This window comes from Gossypium arboreum, chromosome 13 (assembly GCF_025698485.1).
Source record: "Gossypium arboreum isolate Shixiya-1 chromosome 13, ASM2569848v2, whole genome shotgun sequence".
NCBI lineage: Eukaryota > Viridiplantae > Streptophyta > Magnoliopsida > Malvales > Malvaceae > Gossypium > Gossypium arboreum.
The window spans coordinates 6,729,052-6,749,009 of record NC_069082.1 but is presented as its reverse complement, the minus strand read 5'-3'; the positions used below and the strand labels follow the sequence as shown (position 1 = coordinate 6,749,009).

Genomic DNA, 19,958 nt, shown 5'->3' with positions numbered 1-19,958 from the left:
CTGTTTGATAATAGAATATATATATATATACTTCCCCAAATGAGTATATAGTCTTAGTTTAGATAGGAATTGTTCCCTCTGCAATGGAAGGGATAAGAGATGAAGAAATCAAACCCTGTAGACTGTTGCATGCATGTGCAGGGATCTTAGTTTAAAATTAAGTGTTTTGTTTGTTTGGTAAATTTTGGACCTAAAACTGGCCGACACCATTTATTGGCTTAAACAACAAGGTTGCTTAAACTCTTAACACACACATCTTTCAACAATACACGACAAATGGATGTGCCATAATCATCTCATCATTCCAACACTTAGTTGGAATTGGGGTTCTTTTTTCTCTCCCAATAATTATAGGAAAAACTTTCTTTTCCTTTTTTTATTTTGTTTTGATGCTAAGATTTTTGGGTTCCTGATAATTATATTGGATATCAGTTAAATTTGGAGTCAAATAGAATTGAACACTTAAAAGGAAACAAGAAAAAACCGGAAAAAAATCAAATTTCTTATCATTAAACCTAACAAACATTGATAAATTACGAGAAAAAACTTAGTCATCAACAAGAAGCCATGTCTCAAAGTGTCCAGACAAAGGGTCTAATCCACCCCATTATAAGTTCCATTTCTCATCATTCCTCACAAGTTTTAGGGCCTAAATATGCACATGATGAGATTGAGGCAAAAATGATGGAAAGTGAGTAAAATTGGGTGATGGCCATTCATTCTCAAAGCTCTATGTTAAGTAAATGCCAAAAAAGCTAATATTTGAATATATCATATGCACAATCTCAATGACCTTTTTTTTTTAAAAAAAAAAAGCCCCTCTTGGAAGATCCTGCCTGTGATTTTCCTAACCCTAAAGAACATGCCCCTATTATATTAAATAATTTGCACTTAATTTTTTTATTATTTTATAATGCCGCTTTGCTCCCTCCAACTTTGTCTGCTAAGCAGCTGTCATCGAACTTGATGCCACTGCACAATTATATGTCTCTCAATTTGATTTCTTTATTCATAAAACTATTCCCAGTCACTTCCTAATAACATTATATTATATGGGTTGGATTTATAAAATTTCGAATAAGGGTAAAATAGGATGGATTGTATTTTTATCTACAATTAATATAAAATTGTGGTGATAGTGAAATTAAATATTATAGTGATATTATAACGTGAGACAAAAATAAACTAAACATATCGTATCTCACTGCTTATTTAAATCTACCCTAAAACTTTTGAATAAAATGATAAGTAAGAATTATATTTTTTTTTAATTTTGGTTTGAGACTTGACTTCACTTAAAATTTAGTTATAAATTTAATTGATGAGAATCAATGTAAGTATTATATATTAAAATATAATTAAATTTGATGGAATTTAGGATGTCAAAAGTTGTGATCTAACCAAGACCCACATGTGCTATTCACATATATTTTAATCTTTTGAGATTTTGGGAGTTCTCAATGTTAGTCAAAAACTTTTAGAACAAAGAAAGAAGCAAAAGATGGAGACAAAATCAACCAAATATTATATAGAAATATACGTAATGAAAACACACACTAATGCTAGTCTTTGCCTTGTTGGATTGCATCATAATTGGATAAGGATGTAATAAAAGTATGGCAAAATATATATGAAAAAAAAACATCTATTGTTGTTCCAACCACCGCCAAAACCAAAACCAAAATCAAAACCAAAACCAAAACCTTCAGTCCCACAGTTACAATACAGAAATGGAAGGGAATGCAGCTGTTATTTGTGTGTTAGTTTCTGGTAGCTTATCTAATTTTCTTTTTCATGTCTCCGTTATTGTTAAAGTTGTATGACTTAAATTTCTGTTAAAAATAAAATTTAAGTGGCAAGATAAGAGATCTATGGTACAGGTTACACAAGTGAAATCCGTATAAAAGTTTACTTCATCTATTTGATATTGATTAGAATAAGGTATTTTAACCTTACTGCATTACTTCTATTTGATTTTGATTAAAATATAGTTTTACAAACCTATAAATAGACGTAGTCTATACTCATTTTGTATCATTCGAATTCGATATAGTTAATTATTTTCTCCTCTGCCCATGATTTTGTCCTGAAACGATTTCCACATAAAATTCTGTGTATTCTAATTTCTTTCTTTTTCTTAGCGATACATTATCATTATCAACGTTCTATTTTTCACAGCTGTCTATTAAACAACACTTGTTTCTAGTTTCCATGACAGCATTCTAGTTAAAATAGTAAATTAAGTTGGTATCATTGTTATTGTAATAATTAGAAATGTTCAAGAGTCGATTGAATTGGAGTTTGGCCTTGAATGTTTAGACTCGTGTTCAGTTCATATGTTAAATGAGCTTATTTTTTATTTGATATTTTTATTCAAATTATTTCATATTTCAAATAAAATATCAAATTTAAGCAAATACCTCAAGGAGAGTTATGACCCTAATTAACTACATAAAAATGCTAACTACTTGGCATCTACTTTAGTCTTCCTTTTACTTTATTGAAACGGATATATAAATAACAATGCAGGACAGCTGAAACAAAGGGTTTCTCCGACATTGTGCTGTCCTACCATAGATTGTTGCCCAAGAAAACATCACCTTTGAATTGTTCTTTTAATATAAAATTTTGGTTAATACTGATGTTTGTGTTATGGGTAAATTATAAATTTAGTTCATATATTATGATTTGATTAATTTTAGTTTTTATATATCTTTTAAATTGATTAATTTTAGTATTTGTAGTTTTTAAAATTTAAAATTTTAGTAATAAATCAAACTTTAACCGTTAAATCTGTTAGGTCAAATTTTGGTATTGATCTTGTAAATCGTGGATTTAATTCATGTTTTTCAATTTGATCATTTTAGTCACTATGTTTTTAAATTTTGAAATTTTAAATATTGAATCAATTGATACCTATTAAATCCGTTAGCTAAATTAATGTGAGTATTATGTGAAAATAACTAGTTGACATAGTATTATACATGTGATAGTATGTTTGCCGTATAAAATTTTAGAAAGAGTAGAATTTGACTTAACGAATTTAATAGTTATCATTTAGTCAAGACTAGAATTTTAAAATATAAAAATATAAAGACTAAAATGATCAACTTATACATAACTAATAACAAATTTTGACATTTTGATTGCCTTATTATACTTAAATTTGAGATTTTATCCTTATATTATAATTTAACATAATTTTATCCTCCTTTATAATTTTTCATTAGTTAATTCAATTTGTTAACAAATTAATTATTACGGTTAAAGTGATACAATGATTTCTTTTTTTTTTGTTGCATTTATTGTTTCCCGTTTCAAAAGAGAAATACAAGTTATGCCTTGGAATGAAAGACAATTTCGAACCAGCTTTGTCTATGAACAAGGAAGCTATAAGTAATGCAACTATGAATCTCATGGAGAGTTCAATTCTGGCTCAGGATTAACGTTGGCGGCATGCTTAACACTTGCAAGTCGGACGAGTGAGTAACGCGTAAGAACCTGCCATTGGGAAGGGAACAACAGCTGGAAACGACTTCTAATACCCTGTAGGCTGAGAAACAAAATGAGGAATCCACTCGAGGAGGGGCTCACGTCTGATTAGCTAGTTAATGAGGCCATAGCTTACCAAGGCGATAATTAGTAGCTAGTTCGAGAGGATGATCAGCCACATTGGGACTGAGACACGGCTCAGACTCCTTCAGGAGGTAGTAGTAGGGAATTTTTCGCAATGGGTGAAAGTCTGACGGAGCAATGTTGCGTGGAGGTAGAAGGCCCACGAGTCGTGAACTTTTTTTCTCAGAGAAGAAGCAATAACAGTATGTAACATCCCTAACATGTATCCATCATTAGAACAGGGTTACAGATCATTACCAGAGTTTACAAATCAAATACACAAACATTTCAAACATTTCATATCAGATAATATTCATGTCAGAAACCAATCGAAATCAAACATATTGTAACACCCTAACCCGTACCTGTCGCCGAAACAGGGTTTCAAAGCATTACTAGAACATTCAAAATATTTTCTATTAATCTGCGTAATTTACTATTTATTTACCGAGATCATCCATAACATCCCTTGATTGGGCCCTCGAGGCCTAATACAAGCATTAGAATCGAATCGGGACTTAATCGAGACCTCTAAGAATTTTTCGCAAAATTAAAAAAATTTTCCAATGTGTAGGGCTCACACACCCGTGTGGTCCAAGGGACATGCCTGTGTGACCCGTGTTGGAGGCCGTGCTCGACACCGTGTAACTCTCTGACTTGCACATACGACCATGCCACACGCACGTGTGCTATGTCGTGTGGTTAATTAATTCAATTCGAAATTAGGTGCAAGTTTCACAAGGCCAAGACACACGCTCGTGTTCTAGGCCATGTGGCACACATGGCTGAGACACACGCCCGTTTCTCTGCCCGTGTGCCCAATTCTGAGCATTCTGTTTCTCAAAATTAAGGTGCAGGGGACACACGGCCTAACCACATGCCCATGTTACTAGGCCATATGTCACACACGGTCTAGACATACATCCGTGTGTCTGCCCGTGTGGATAAAATAAAGCCATTTCTAGCTCCATTTCTCACCCAAATTTTCACCTAAGACCTGCACATGAAACACACATCCAATACCAACCAATCCAAGCATTCAAAATAGACTATTCTATAATTTATCATAGCATACCATTACATGCATATATGGTTGTAAAATTACCTTGCATGAACTTAGGCAATACACAACATAGATCACATATTCTTAATATATCTTATGTATAAATATATATATCATGAGAATCTACTTAGTAATACCAAAATGAACCATTACTAGCCATTCCAATTGCTAGGTTACAAAATAACATTTCAAGCCACTATTAGCCAAGTTGTCCTATACATGCCATTATATCCAAAATGATTTCACTAAATATACCTAAAATGCTAGCTGATAGTGTGACGATACTCCAATGATCTTCCAACTTCGCAAGCTTCCGAGCACTATAAAACAGGGGAAAATAAAATGGAGTAAGCATTATATGTTTAGTAAGTTCGTATAACGAAAACTAAACTAACCAATCTTACTTATTAAATCTAGGCATATAATGTTATGTTTCCATCCATTTGGCTAAATTTGCCAAATCACATACATTCAATCAAACATGTTAGTCACCAAAATCTTCATATCAATCGAGTAACATAGATGAGCTCATCAAGTAATATTCTTTCAAGTCATTATCATATCATCTCAAGATTTTCATGCCATGTTAAGAGTTATATGTCTATTGAATCATTGAATTCCGATGGATGCTTAAGTAGCACACTCGAAGTGTACGATTCAATAATCCGTCAATTTCATATTTAAGGGTACTCATTAGGGCACTTAACCAAGAAACACTCTCTCGAGCCACATATCGTATACCAGGATTACCAGTCCAGGCTAAATCTTTTACATAACGTAAGCTCAGAGGAGCTCGATTAGGATTACCAGTCCAGGCTAAACCCTAATCATAACGTATGCTCGAGAGGTATTATATTGGGATTACCCATCCGGGCTAAATCCTTTCTATAACAAGGTCAATGGGATTTCTCGTCCGAGCTAAATCCCATCCGCAACAAATGTAGGACCTTATTAGTTTCGGAAAAGCGCATATAATCATCGGAATTCACATTCAATCGGGACTTAACCCTTTATCATCATTTCAAGCATGTATCAATTTTCTATCATAGCATACAAGTAAAGCACACCAACATAAATCCCATTGCATACAAACACAACATTTAATTAACATAATTACATACCCGATTAAGTTACACGAACTTACCTCGACACTTGTTCGCGTAAAAGTGTACTAATCCGAAATCTTTTCTTTTCCTTGATCTAACCTCGAATCAGTTTTGTCTGAATCTATATAAATGAACTTAACTCTCAATTTCACACATTTCATATTTAAATAGATTTCATATTTAAATAGACTAAATTTATGTCATAGGCAAAATTACCATTTTACCCCTAACTTTTCCATAAATTTTGATTTTGTCCCTAGGCCTGGAAAATGAAACTTGTGCAAATTACTCTCTATTCCAAGTCTAACCAAAGCCCCATTAAAATTTTCCAGCACATGCATTCATAAAATTTCAGAATTTTTCATCAAATTTTACAACTTTTCATTTTAGTCCCTAAATCATGTTTTCATCAAAAATCACTTTGTAAAAGTTGTTTATCTATCAATAATTTTTCATTTTCTACCATAAATTTCTAATTTCCAGAATATACATCCATGACCTATTTTCATACCTTGATAAATTTTCAAATTAATCCCTCAAATAGAGAGATTAAGCTATCCTGGTTTCAAAAATACCAAAATTACTAAAAACGGAATAAGAGAACTTACCCAATTAAGTCTTGAAAGTTTCCCCTCTCTCTCCTAAGGTTTCCATAAAATTTTAGGTTGAAGATGACAATAATAAGATGATATTTTTTTTTATCATCTTTTTATTAATTTAATTATTTCAAATTCCAATTTAGTCCTTGACCTTTTCAAATTTTTCTATGGATGAGTCACCAAGAATCTACATACTTTTCTTTAATGGTCTAATTACTATATAAGGACCTCTAGATTTGAATTCCATAGCTATTTGATCATTATAGCTACTAGAATTCAATTTTCGTATTTTATGCGATTTAGTCCTTCTTGTAATTAAACACTTAATAGATAAAATTTTCATACCAAATTTTTCACACGACATATCTACCATATTACGGACCATATAATAAAATAAAAATAAATTATATTTTTGGTTCGGATTTGTTGTCCCAAAACCACTATTTTGATTTCACTAAAAAATGGTCTATTGCACATATAGTCCTTTATACGAGCCATTAAGGCTCAAAATACACATTAAAAACAAGTCGGGACTAAATCGGATACTCAAAAATTTTTTCAGAAAACATTGAAAATTTTCAAAGCTACAGGGATAACACGGCCGTGTGGCCAGTCCGTGTGACTCACAACGTCAAGAGACACGCTCGTGTCTAAGGCTGTGTGGGTATTTAAAATAGGGATACAAGGCCGTGTCTCAGCCCGTGTCCGTGCCCCTGTAACGTTTTGACTTGGCTCACACGGCCAAGTTACACACTCGTGTGCTAAGCCGTGTGAGCATACTAACTTGCATTCTTAAGAAGATACAAGGACACACGGCCATGTCACCTGGTCGTGTCTCACACATGGCTGAGGCACAGGCCCATATCTCTGCCCCTGTGGACGAAAATAGGCCAATTTCCAAGCTACATTTCTCACCCAATTTAACACCAACCTAACTCAACATTTTTGCACATCAACAAGCCATAACAAGACATTCAAAACAAGCCAAAATCAAGTCTTAAACATGAAATATCACCACATACAACCAATATGCCCTTAGGCACTTCAAATGAGAACTTAAAAACATGTCAACCAAGTATCTCAACTTACCTAAATGAACAAATACGTATATATATATCCAAACCACATTTTACTTTCTTTCATTCTACCATATCAAACACACGTCAAATATGATAAGGCCACATATATACATATCAAAATATACCAAACACAAATTATATAAATGGTTAATCTCAACAAAAAGCTAATATGCCAACATTGGCCAAATTAAACTATACATGCCATTACAATCGAACTTAAATATCTGAAAGTACCAAAAGAGTCGATGGATAGTGTGATATAGCTCCAACAACTTTCCAAATCGAACAAGCTTCCAAATTACTATAAAACATAGAAAAATAACACAGCGTAAGCATTTAAGCTTAGTAAGTTTGTATAACACGGAATTTAACTTACCATATAGTAAGTTTGTATAACACGGAATTTAACTTACCATATATCCATAAAATAAGTAAGTAAACATAGCATAACTCAACCAATTTGGCCAAAAGCCTAAACACACGATCACCAACATATTAGCCATGAAAATCACATATAAGATCCAACACATATGGTTGAATTCATCAAATAATCACATTTCATGTATTTCATGTAAATACCAGTAATAGTTCATATCGAACTCATATAATCTCGTAATAGAACTGTATCCGTTGAACCATTTAGAATAACGTTGGATATGCGGATAGTACACACGAGGTGTACTGGACTGTAATTCGTCAATTCATGTACATGTATGCTCATACAAGTTGTACGAGCTATAAACGGTAAGCTTTTTTGAGCTGAATAACGGTAAGCTTTTCTAAGCTGAATAACGGTAAGCTTTTCTAAGCTGAATAACGGTAAGCTCCTCTGACTTGAGTAACGGTAAGCTCATACGACCTAAGTATCAATAAGATCATAAGAGCTGAAATCGGTAACCCTAATGACATGTCATTTGTGTCCTACTGGTTCCTAAGGTTCAAACGAGGCTTGGTAATTGTCGAATATACAATCGGTATTCATTCATGGCAATTATACAATTCACAAATAAATATTCAATTTAAAACATATAAATGTACAATTTAATAACACGAATTTATCTTGATAAGTGTACGTAGATACGGAGGTGATTAATCCGATATTTTCTCTTTACCTCGATCTAACTCTGTACGAGGTCTGACAGGATCTATACAAATAAATTTAACTCACTTCAATGTAATTCTCATTCAATTTAATCCAACATGGAATTTTGGCAAAATTACCATTTTGCCCTATACTTTTAATTCCTTTGTTTAGTCCTTAGGCTCTAAAAATGAAATTCATACAATTTAATCCTTACTAAGCCTAGTCGGTTTTTATACATATTAATAGCAGCCCATATATTTCACAAAATTCAAAAATTTTACCATAAATTTATCACATTTTTCAATTTAACCCCTAATTGATAATTTCATCAAAATTCTCTTTACAAAAGTTGTTTATCTAACAACAACCATTCATTTTCTATTACCAAACTTCAAAATTCAAGCATATTCATCAATGGCAAAACTGTAATACTTTAAAAATTTTGTAAATTAATCCTCAAGCTAGCTAGATTAAGCTACTATAATCTCGGAAACATAGAAATAATCAAAAGCGAGACAAAAATTCATACCTAATTGAGCAAAATAAGCTTGCCTAGATTTCAAGCTTCCATGACTAGGTTTTCTTCTCTTTTTTTTTTTTGGGTGGAAGATGATAAGAATGGATGATAATAGTTTATTTTATTTAATTTATTATAACTTTAATCACTAATTTCCAAAATTAACCTTAATATTTCATTCAATTTCCAATGATGACTATTCATGCTTATCCATGCTTATCCACTAACAAATTTATTGGCTAATTACTATATAAGGACCTCCAATTTAAAATTCTACAGCTATTTAATATCTTTAGCTATTAGAATTCAAATTTTGCATTTTATGCAATTTAGTCCCTTTATTAAATTAAGTATGTAAACGGTAAATTTTCTTAACAAAATTTTTATACGATATTTCTATCATACTGTAGACCATTAAATAATAATAAAATAATTTTTTTGACTTTGAATTTGTGGTTCTAAAAATACTGTTCTGATTTCACTGAAGACGGGCTGTTACACAATATTTGGGGAACACAATATTTGGGGAATAAGCATCGGCTAACTCTGTGCCAGCAGCCACGAGATTATTTTCATCTCAATTTTTTATTTAATGGGATTTTACACTAATTTCTCTTCTTCTTCTTTTTTTATTAAGAAGAGAAAACATAAAACAATAACTAACCAACCCCCAATCTTGGTGTCACAACTTCATTTACATCCACATTCAGCAAATTACAAATTGCATATGGTGGAGAGCAAAAGACAAAACATTATAACAGTTTATCCCAAGCCGTTGAAGCTAGGCCATATTAACATTATTTAGAAGGTTAGTCATTGGAAATTTCATGTTAGCACTTAAACTATAATAATTACCATTGTTAATAATCTAAACTAATTAATAATATTATAAGAATAAAAATAATAAATTATATCATATTATCAAAAAATGTGAGAATTAAGTCAATTGAGTTTTAGTTCAATTGAAACCGGTATTATTGCCGGTGGAATAAGACATGAACTTGAGCATGTTGAAGTACATTTATCCTTTTATATAAGGACCGAAAAAAGGCTATCAATAATTTTGGCCAAAAGCTAAGGATTTATTTACCCAATTTTCTTTTAAATGATACAATTCCTCTCAAATATTAATAATTTAATTTAATTTAATCATTTAAACCTCTTTTGTTAAATATAAAATTATATTTTAACCGTTTTAAAAGTTAAATTTTAAATTTAAATTACTTTAACATAAAAATTTTAACTCTTTCAAATTTTTTAATTTCATCCCAATCCATCACGTAATTATTTAGAGATGGATTGTAAAGATTTATATTAAAATGACTTAATTGAAGTATTAATTTCTAAGATAGGGCCAAAATGGTTTTCTTTTTCATTTAATCAAAGACGTAAATTGATTGTTTAATTTTTGAGAGGGACTTGAAAGAAAATTCCCTTTTTAGCCAAGGGGGCAAACGACCTGCCCCTTACCTACCCACCTGCAAAAAATCTTACTTTCTAATATCTCTTTCTTTACTCCAACAAGCCCTTGTATTTACACCATGCAATAGCAACCACGTAAAGTAATATCGTCCCGGCGGTGGAACCGCCGATCGTCCAAAGAAACTCCGGCGTCCCTGCTTTATTTTCATCGAATAGATCGATGTGGATATTCATGCCGAACAAACCAGCAACGACGACGAAAGCACCGATCACAAGGTTTGCTGTGCTTAGCATCACTCCCATTTGTAGAAGATGGTTCTGTTTGTCATCCAGCATTATGTTTATGTAATCTTCTGTGTCATCCACATATTCCCTCAACTTCCATGAAAATAAGAAATAAAATCAAGAAAATGAACATATTGTTCTTACTCTTGATTTTTCTTTAATTAAACTTCTTAGTAGGTCCTTGTACCGCTTGGAGCAAATTGACTCTTGTCCTTAATTTTGAAGCAAATTAGTCCCTATAAAAGTGACGTACCGTGGAGAGTTTGTTGAGGGTACCATCAACTTGTACAAAGTAAGCTTCCAAGAGCATTTCCAACTCCTCCACATTAACAGGTTTGCCAATAAGACTATGGCAGGAACTTGCATGAATTCCATGGGTGTCTCTGCCAATGGTAGCACCAAATGAATGGTCGTGGGGTTTGTCAGGATCTTTGACATCACCTTCATAACTGGTTGTCAATAACTGTTCACCAGGTGTGCTGCACATAGTGCAAAAATTTATATATATATATATATATATATATATATAAGCAAATAAAAATGGGAAAATCCATTAATGAAAGAATGTGTAAAATTTGTGTTTTCAGTGCCTGTCATCCTTGTCTGGTTCAACAGCTACTGCTTCTGCTTCATCATCATCATCATCATCTAAATCATCTCTTTGATTCATTGAAGATGTTGAAGAGTTTTCAACAATTTGTTTCTCTGTTAGATACATCTCAGCCATATCATCATCATCATCTAGCAAGTTTTCCAACTCATCCCTTACCTTAATATATAAGCACATGAAGTTTCAGGGAAAATATTTTGACTAGAAAATTAAAAAGCGGAAATGTGTTGTCAGTCCTCATACTTTAATGAAATTTGAGATTTAATTCCTATGCTTAAAAGTTTCAAAAGTTAAATCAGTTTATGTTAAAATATGCTCCAAGTCTTTATACTCTTCGTACATTTAGAATTTTGTCCCCCTACTTTTATTTTTAGAAACTTAGTCTCTCTACTTTTTGAATTTAAAAAATTTTAGACCCAATTGCTAACAAAACAAATTTAGAATTTAAAATTATTCTTTTAAATTAGCTGGTGTGGCATTTTGAAATTAAAAAAAAAAAAGTTACTCACTTGATAGTCATGTAACAAAACAAATGTCGTTGTAATAGACCTGCATTTACAGAAGAATTTTAATAGTGTTAATAATTAAACTTACATTTTTAAATCCAAAAAGTATAAGAATTAAATTCTTGAAAATAGAAGTAGGAGGACTAAATTCCAAATGTACAAAAGGTATGGGGACTTGAAGAATATTTTAACCTTAATTGTACTATTTCAATTTAATAACCCTAATTGAAACATTAGTACCATTAGTATTTTTCATCAAAATTTGTCATCAATAAGCATATGTGATAGTATGCAAGTTCTAGCATAAAATATTATTAGGATCAACAATTGGACTAGAATTTTTAAATCGAAAAAAGTAAGAGGACTATATCTCAATTTTAACTTTTTTAAGTAAAAGGACTAAATCCCAAACATTGTCAAAGTCCAGGGACTATCAGCAGATTTTGACCTAACCTTCTGAACTCGGCCAGTTAGTGCAACCAGCCTGCTTTTTATTTGGCGAACACGCTCTAAAATGAGAGTGCTAATCTTTGAGGTCAATCTATCCAAAGCTGGATGGGCCTCTTGCTCCAATGTTCTTGTCTGCTTTGGCAATTGAGAAAACGGAAAAGGTCTAATCATGATTATAATCCTTCTACTATGCTAAAATTTGAGATTTATCCACATTACTTTAGTTTAACATAATTTAGTCCTTCTACTTTTATAATATCAATAACATATCCAAATTGATAGCACATGCTCATACAATTAAGGTCACATGGAAATCTAGTCAACCAATTTTAGTAGAATGTTGAAGGCTATTTAAAAGAAAATTTGTGTCGTCACTTTAACAACAACAATTAACAGTATTATCAATTTGGACCTACTAGTAATATTATAAAAGGTAAGTGTCAAGATGTGCTAATTTAAACTAAATGGATTAATTTTCAAATTTAAACATGGTAAAAGAACTATGACCAAAGTTAGACCAACAACAAACATAATGAATAAAACAATACGATACCAAAAATCCTAAATTTAACTTAGTTGATTCAAGCTACTATCTTTTAAGAGTTAACATCGAAGAAGTTGAAACTAGAGGCCTTGACCCCATGAAATTTGGAAAATTGCCATTAAATTTCATTAAAAATTTTGAAATTTAGAATTAGACCCTTCAATTTTTTTAGAAATTCTTATTAAAATCTTTTAAAATTTTAAAAACCCAAAGTTTATAAAAGTTTAACTAAAATCCCCAAAACTTAATGAAAACATTCGCTCTATTAGACGTAGAAAAGATGCAAATAAAAAAAAAATAGAGGAAGAAAGGTGACCTCAGATTCTAAGCAGCCACAAGCAGCTTCAAGGCAGGCCTCCAATGCAACAAACTCAAAGGGTAGAGTCCTAGTGCCTTCTTGAGTCTCAAGACCTTGTTTCTCTTCCCCCCTGCCTTCCTCACTTAGGCTTTGGAGCTGTGAGATCTTTGGTAATAGATTTTGTGATGTAGTTCTTATTATGCAGTTGGTATCATCAATAGCACCCTCCTACTCCCAAATCCAAAAACACCCTCTTTTTAATCAATACATCGTTTGTTTTATTTTCTTGTTTATTTAACTGAATTCGATCATACAAATTTGAATTTCATTTATGCGACCAAAAGTACAAACAAGTAAATAAGGTAACAGAATAAGAATGTCTTATCGATTGGGTCAACACACAACCACTTGCTAAGAGGATGTGCGTGTCACTGACTTGATAGGTTTTGAACTATTACTGTATGACCTGACCATGTGGTAGCATGTACATCAATATTGATAAGTTTTAATCAATATTATCCTCGAATGAAGTCAAGATCTATTTCTTGACTTTGTCAAAAACCAGAACTAGAAACAAGATTCACAGAAGGAAAATATCTTCTTGAGTTGGGTCGACACATAACCATTTTCGTGTACTTGATACGTTTTGGACTATTGCCCCTTGTAAAGCTAAAAACCGAAATTTAAAAAAAAAAAAAAAAACCTTGGATTGGTTTGCTTGATAATGCAACAAAATCCGCCTCTGCAACTCATCAACAAACGGTGTAACGGAAGGATCCTTGGAATTCAACAGCAAAACCTCTTGAGCCGTAATGATGCCTTTATGTGCTCCAAGTTAATCACAATGGCCTGTTCTCGACCCAGAACCGTCGACGGGTAAGAAAGAAGCGGGTCCAGGATCCGAAGATCTCGACCGGGTAAACCCGTTCGTCTCATGATAGAATGCTTGCCGGCCTCCAACCTAAAGGTGTGGGCCGTCGAGTCAAGTAAAAGCCATGAGCGGATACTGGTCCCCTTTTTCCGATGTGTGGTGAAGGGGAGAGTTTGGTTCGGGATCACGGCGGGCCGGTTTGATAGGTTCGGGTCGTCTTCGGGTTTGGACGACGGTGGTGGGGGTGGAGTTCCCGTTGCCGTCATTTTTCAGGTGATTTTTGCGTATTGGAAATAAAAAAATCCACCTTTATATTATACATCAAATGAGCACTTAAACCCGTAAAAGACTGTTATCATCAAACACATAAATTCATAAAATCAGAACTCGTAATTATATGACCTGAAACTTCATTATGCGCGAACTACCTTCTAATTTTGCCGCAAGTGTTACAAGTACCATATTAGTAGCAATAATTTTTGTAAATTTCTGATTTACTACTCTCTTTTTTTCTTTTAAATAATTGTTTTTTGCCATTTAAATAAAAACAATAACAATTTATGATCATTATTTAAGTAACTAAATCTTAAATTCAGTGTGGTATATGAGCTTTGGAGATGCAATATGGTCAGTTCGGCATTAAGCAATTAGTTCTTCACTCAACAGTGATTCACATTCAGATATTCAGCCACATTCAACTCCTGTATCTCCTGATGTTACATCTTCTACTCCCTCTCCTGTAGCACTTGCTCATGATGATGTTTCTGATCATGTTGCACCTGCTATAATTGTTCTCGATAAGTCTCCTGTTAACAATTTACAACTCCTTTTTGTTGCATCTTTTACTGATTTTCCTTCTGATGTTGTTCAACAGGATCTCTCTTCTTGTCCATTTGTTAATATTCATCCCATGATTACTAGAGGAAAAGCAGGTATCTACGAACCTAAAATTCAGTCCTATAATGTTACTAATATGTCCTCTTCTTTGTTGCTTGCAGATATTCATGCTGTATTGAGGTGTCCCAAGTGGCAGGAAGCAGTTCATGATGAGTTGATTGCTTTGCATAACAATCATACCTAGAGTTTAGTCCCTTTGCTAGAGAGTCGAACACCCGTTGGATGTCGTTGGTTGTTCAAAATTAAAAATGAAAGATGATAATTCAGTAGATCGTGATAAGTGCGAAGGATATGCTCAAATCAAGACACTTTTAGTCCAGTAGTGCGAACAATTATTGCTGTAACTCATAAGTGGCTACTTCGCCAGATAGACATCAATAATGCCTTTCTCAATGGCATATAAGCTCAATTTCTTTCTATACTTTTATTCTAAAATTCCTATTTAATCTATTTCTAAAAATTCTTTAATTTTCCTACATGACATGTGACTGAACCAAATCCTCTTTACTTTGAGGATGTTATATAAATGAACTTGGTGAAGAAGTTATTAAAATTCTCATTACACCGTTTGAAAAGTTGAAAGATTTGAATAAAAATATATGCGTAAAAAATAGGTTTAGGCAAAAAATAAGATCTATTTTTAAAATATGTCGAACCTCAAGTAAGATTTTTTAGTCTGACCCGAAAAGCTACTTGTTTACTAAATATTTTAGTTTGAAATTATAATTTTAATTAAAAAATACTTTTTAAACTTCAATTACTAAACGCACTTAAATGAGAAAGTGACTAAAATATTTAATTTTAGAAAATTTATTCCTTATGTTTGTGGGATTGGTTTCTTTATTCCCAATATCTGGGATTGGTTTCTTTATTTCCAATATCAACGGAGGAAGAACCTTAAGGGGACAGAATTTATTCTAAAATAGTCCATCAAATTACTTACTTTTGCAATATATTTCCTCATCTAAAATGCTCCATCAAATTAATTACTAATATATCTGCTACATTAAAAAAAAAATTGATGGAGACCCAAATTGAAATGAGAAGTGTCAATTTGGAATCTTAAATTCGAGTTTGAAATAGGACGGGTGAGGAGTCATGATCCATGCTAGGGGAGGATGAAGTCGGGCACCATTTCTAATTCTTCATCCAATTTTTATATGGTCCCTCTACTTACAAATTTTACTTTAAAATAGTATGTTATTTTTTAAATTTACTATGTACTTACAATTTTAGCTTGAAGCCTATATGTTACTTTAATCCTAGTGGTCGTTTTCTGCAATTTTGATATTAATAGGGCAAGCCACCGCCTCACTTAGTTGGTGACAGTTGTCGCTCTTTGCATTTACTTTTTACAGGGTAAAATATACTATTTCTTAAGCTACATTGGAGCTTGGAACTTGCTTTGTCTGGATATTTTGAGGTCTTGTTCTCTATAAATTTTTTATATCCTTTCTTTATTCATCAAGAAAGAGGAAATGGATGAAACCAAGCCAATGAAGGTTGTTGAGAGCAGCCACGTTTCACCACCGCCAGGCTCAGTTCCCACTACCTCTCTTCCTCTCACTTTCTTTGATTTGCAATGGTTTCCACTTCCCAATGTTCAACGCCTTTTCTTCTATGAATTCCCATACCCTACCTTGCATTTCATGGAAACCATTCTCCCGTTGTTAAAACAATCTCTCTCCCTTACCCTGCAACAGTTTTTCCCCTTCGCGGCCAACGTAGTGTGCCCTCCGTCACCGGGGAAGCCTTACATCCATTACGAAGACGGCGGCAGCTCCGTTGCTTTCTCGGTCGTCGAATCCCCTTCGGATTTCCGCTGTGCAATAGCCGATTATCCGCGAGACGTTAAAACGTTACATCCCTTCGCGCCACATCTACGGACCGCACTGTCGGAGGCGAAAGACGGTACGCGGGTGGTCTTGCTCCCTGCACTTGCCTTCCAAGTGACCGTGTTCCCGAACGCTGGCGTTTGCATCGGGTCTAGTTACTGCCACGTGATCGGCGACGGGAAGGCATTCATGCATTTCATGAAGTCTTGGGTGGACGTTTACGCTGCGGTCGGTCTTGAAAAATCATCGCTTCCATTGTTTAACAAGGATGTGATCAAGGATCCTAACAGGGTAGAGTCGTTTCTATTGAAAATGTATCACGACTGGCTTTCATCTCTCAGGGAGAATTCGGGCTTAACAGATGTCGGATCAGAAGTAAACATGGTTCGTGCCACATTCGTGTTTCGTCGAGCCGATGTCGAGAGGCTCAAGCAATTGGTTGCATCGCAGTGCATGAACGAAGCTAATTCGAACCAATTCCATCATGTATCAACTTTTGTGGTAACATGTGCTCTAACATGGGTTTCATTGATCAAATCAAAAGTAAGTGTTGTTAACACCTTATCATATGTTGATGATGCTGATGAGTTATATTATTTGCTATTCCCCTTCGATTGCCGGAACCGCCTTGAATTTCCGGTTCCGTCAACATATTTCGGGAACTGTATAAAACCTGGAATTGTAGAGATGAAGAAGGAGGAGTTAACAGGTGAAAATGGGATTGTTTTAGCTGCCAAAGCCATCGGAAGCAAAGTTAAAGAAATGGTACAAAGTGGTATAAGTGGGGCGGAGAATTGGCTAACTAGCATCGCAGAGAGAAGTAAAACGGGGCGTCTAATTAATTTGGCCGGTTCGCCGAAGTTGCGGGTGTACGATACTAATTTTGGGTGGGGAAGGCCTCGGAAGGTGGAGCTGATGCACGTGGAGTCCGGGCAGACTATATCTATGGCGGAGTGTAGGGATGAAGAAGGTGGAATTGAGGTTGGTGTGGCTTTAAACAAGAACCAAATGGATGAATTCGTTGCCACCTTTGGGCAGAGTTTAAAGCTTCTTTAGTTTCGGGTTCTTTTTTAGCCAGAGGAAGGCAGAAAATTTGTTTAGGGTACTGAAATTAAGTTATAATCTTTATTATAATAAGAGTGTGCTTTTATTATTTTAATATTTTATAATTTTATAATTTTAAAAGATCAAAACAAAATGTTATCATTTTAAATTCATTTAATTAAAAAAAAAATTCATTTTAGGATATCTACATCCTCCGACACCCCTACTCCCTGTGTTGGTCCAATTGTATCATAGCTTTCACATGTTGGATTAAAATTGTTAAAATTTATTAGTATGTATTTTATTTATTTAAAATCAATTAAGAACACGCGACAGAATTTTTAAAATTTACCATAAGCGAGTTTAACATGTTGTCACATATTTTTAAAAATTAAAAAAATAACAAAAGACTTATAACAGCATCCTAAATTTGTTTATAATTTTTTTGTATTCTACTACTAATGTATAGAATAATTATTTTTGAAAAAAAGTATGATTTTATAATTTTATTGATTTCTAAAATGATTAAAATAATAACTTTTTCAACTTCGCCTTTCTTTTTTTTTTTTTTTTTTTTTTTCCTACCTCGAACTTGGATTACATTAAACTTTAAAACCACCAAAGTAAGACATCATCACCTAATAAAATAATTATATAAATAATAAGAAAAAAGTTAAAATGCATATTCATAATGAAACTAAACAAATGGATATTCAAGTTTATTTGAATTTAGATATGTATTTATCTATGTTCATTTTGGTCATGTTTTTAAACATTATATATATTTTAATTTCATAAAATAATAATTTCAAAATAAATTCTCATATTTTTATGTTTATTTTTGAATTTTGGAAGTGCATTGTCTAGATTTATTCTTTTTAATAATTTTTTTACATTTTTCCTAATTAAAAAATTAAAATCCTAATTTTTATATTTATAATTTTAAATATTTTTTATAATATCATAATTTCTTTGTAATATTTTTATAATTTCTTTTTTTATATAAATTGGGAATGACTTACATAAAGAAATCCTACAAATCAAGGTTTTATAGCACAAAAAAAAATTTGCCACATCATCAAATTTTAAAGACATGAAATCATTATATATTCATCCATAAAAAAATTATTTTATGGACCCTTCCCACCACATTATTCATAGTCCATTTCTAATTATTTATTGACATTTCAACAAACTTTTACGTGTTATTGACACATGATTTTGATAATTTCTTTTATTTTGAACCCTTAACCTTAAATCCAAACCATAAACTTGTAACCCCAAACTCCAAATTCATAACTTGTAACCCTAAACTATCAAATCTTAAGTTTGAACTCTAAATCCTAAACCTTGCACCGCAATGTTCAATATTTAAGATTTAGGGTTTGAGTTCGATGTTTAAGGTTATGGGTTCAAGATAAAATAATTACTAAAATTATGTGTCAATGATATGAAAAAATTGCACAAAAATCACTATATATTTCTTTTAAATTGGTTGCACAAAAATAAAAGATATTAACTTATGGAAAAAAAACAAAATGGTTAAAATTTGTAAAAGAAGAAAAGATGTTTGCTTATAATTTAAAAAATTAATTATTTTAAGTAATTAAGTTGGAAAATATATTAAATATAGATGAATGTATAATAATATTTTGTTATCTTTAAAATTTAATGACGTGATATTATTTTATTAATGCCTAAAACTATATGCTCCTACTATAATTTTTTCCCTTATAAATTTTATACATTTCTTTTTTAATAAATTTCTAATTATGTATATCTTTAATTTTTATATATATATATATATATATATTTTATAAATTTCCTATAATCTTTACTTTATAAAAGGAAGCCTTAAGGCCTTCCTCGTTACAGGTATCCAACTTTTCTTTTAGCCATTATAACATAACAACCAAAATTACAATTTGATTTTTCTACCATTTAATTTTTATATTTTAATCTAACATAATTTAATTTTTTACTATATAATAATATTAGTCAGTTTAAATAATTAATATTTTTAATTATTTCGATTAAAACGATACTGTAATTTTTCCCTAAAATATATTTCTAATGGATAAAAAATCCATTTCAATATAATAAATCGAAATGGATATTTTCACCCTTCCTCAT

General features: G+C 32.2%; 2 protein-coding genes across 2 annotated transcripts; one reads left to right on the top strand and one right to left on the bottom strand.

The window, feature by feature from the left end:
- Positions 1-10,460: 10,460 nt before the first annotated feature.
- Positions 10,461-15,431, bottom strand: LOC108463379 (magnesium transporter MRS2-3). Its single transcript, XM_053024489.1, is given in 7 exon segments — positions 10,461-10,863; positions 11,024-11,249; positions 11,361-11,539; positions 12,340-12,468; positions 13,197-13,406; positions 13,882-14,003; positions 14,006-15,431. Coding segments are annotated over 7 exon segments (1,464 nt in total). The 5' UTR covers positions 14,316-15,431; the 3' UTR covers positions 10,461-10,575.
- A 993-nt stretch (positions 15,432-16,424) lies between these two features.
- LOC108461874 (coumaroyl-CoA:anthocyanidin 3-O-glucoside-6''-O-coumaroyltransferase 1-like) lies at positions 16,425-17,837 on the top strand. Its single transcript, XM_017761844.2, has one exon. The coding sequence runs from the start codon at positions 16,425-16,427 to the stop codon at positions 17,835-17,837; it is 1,413 nt and encodes a 470-aa protein (XP_017617333.1).
- Positions 17,838-19,958: the final 2,121 nt, after the last annotated feature.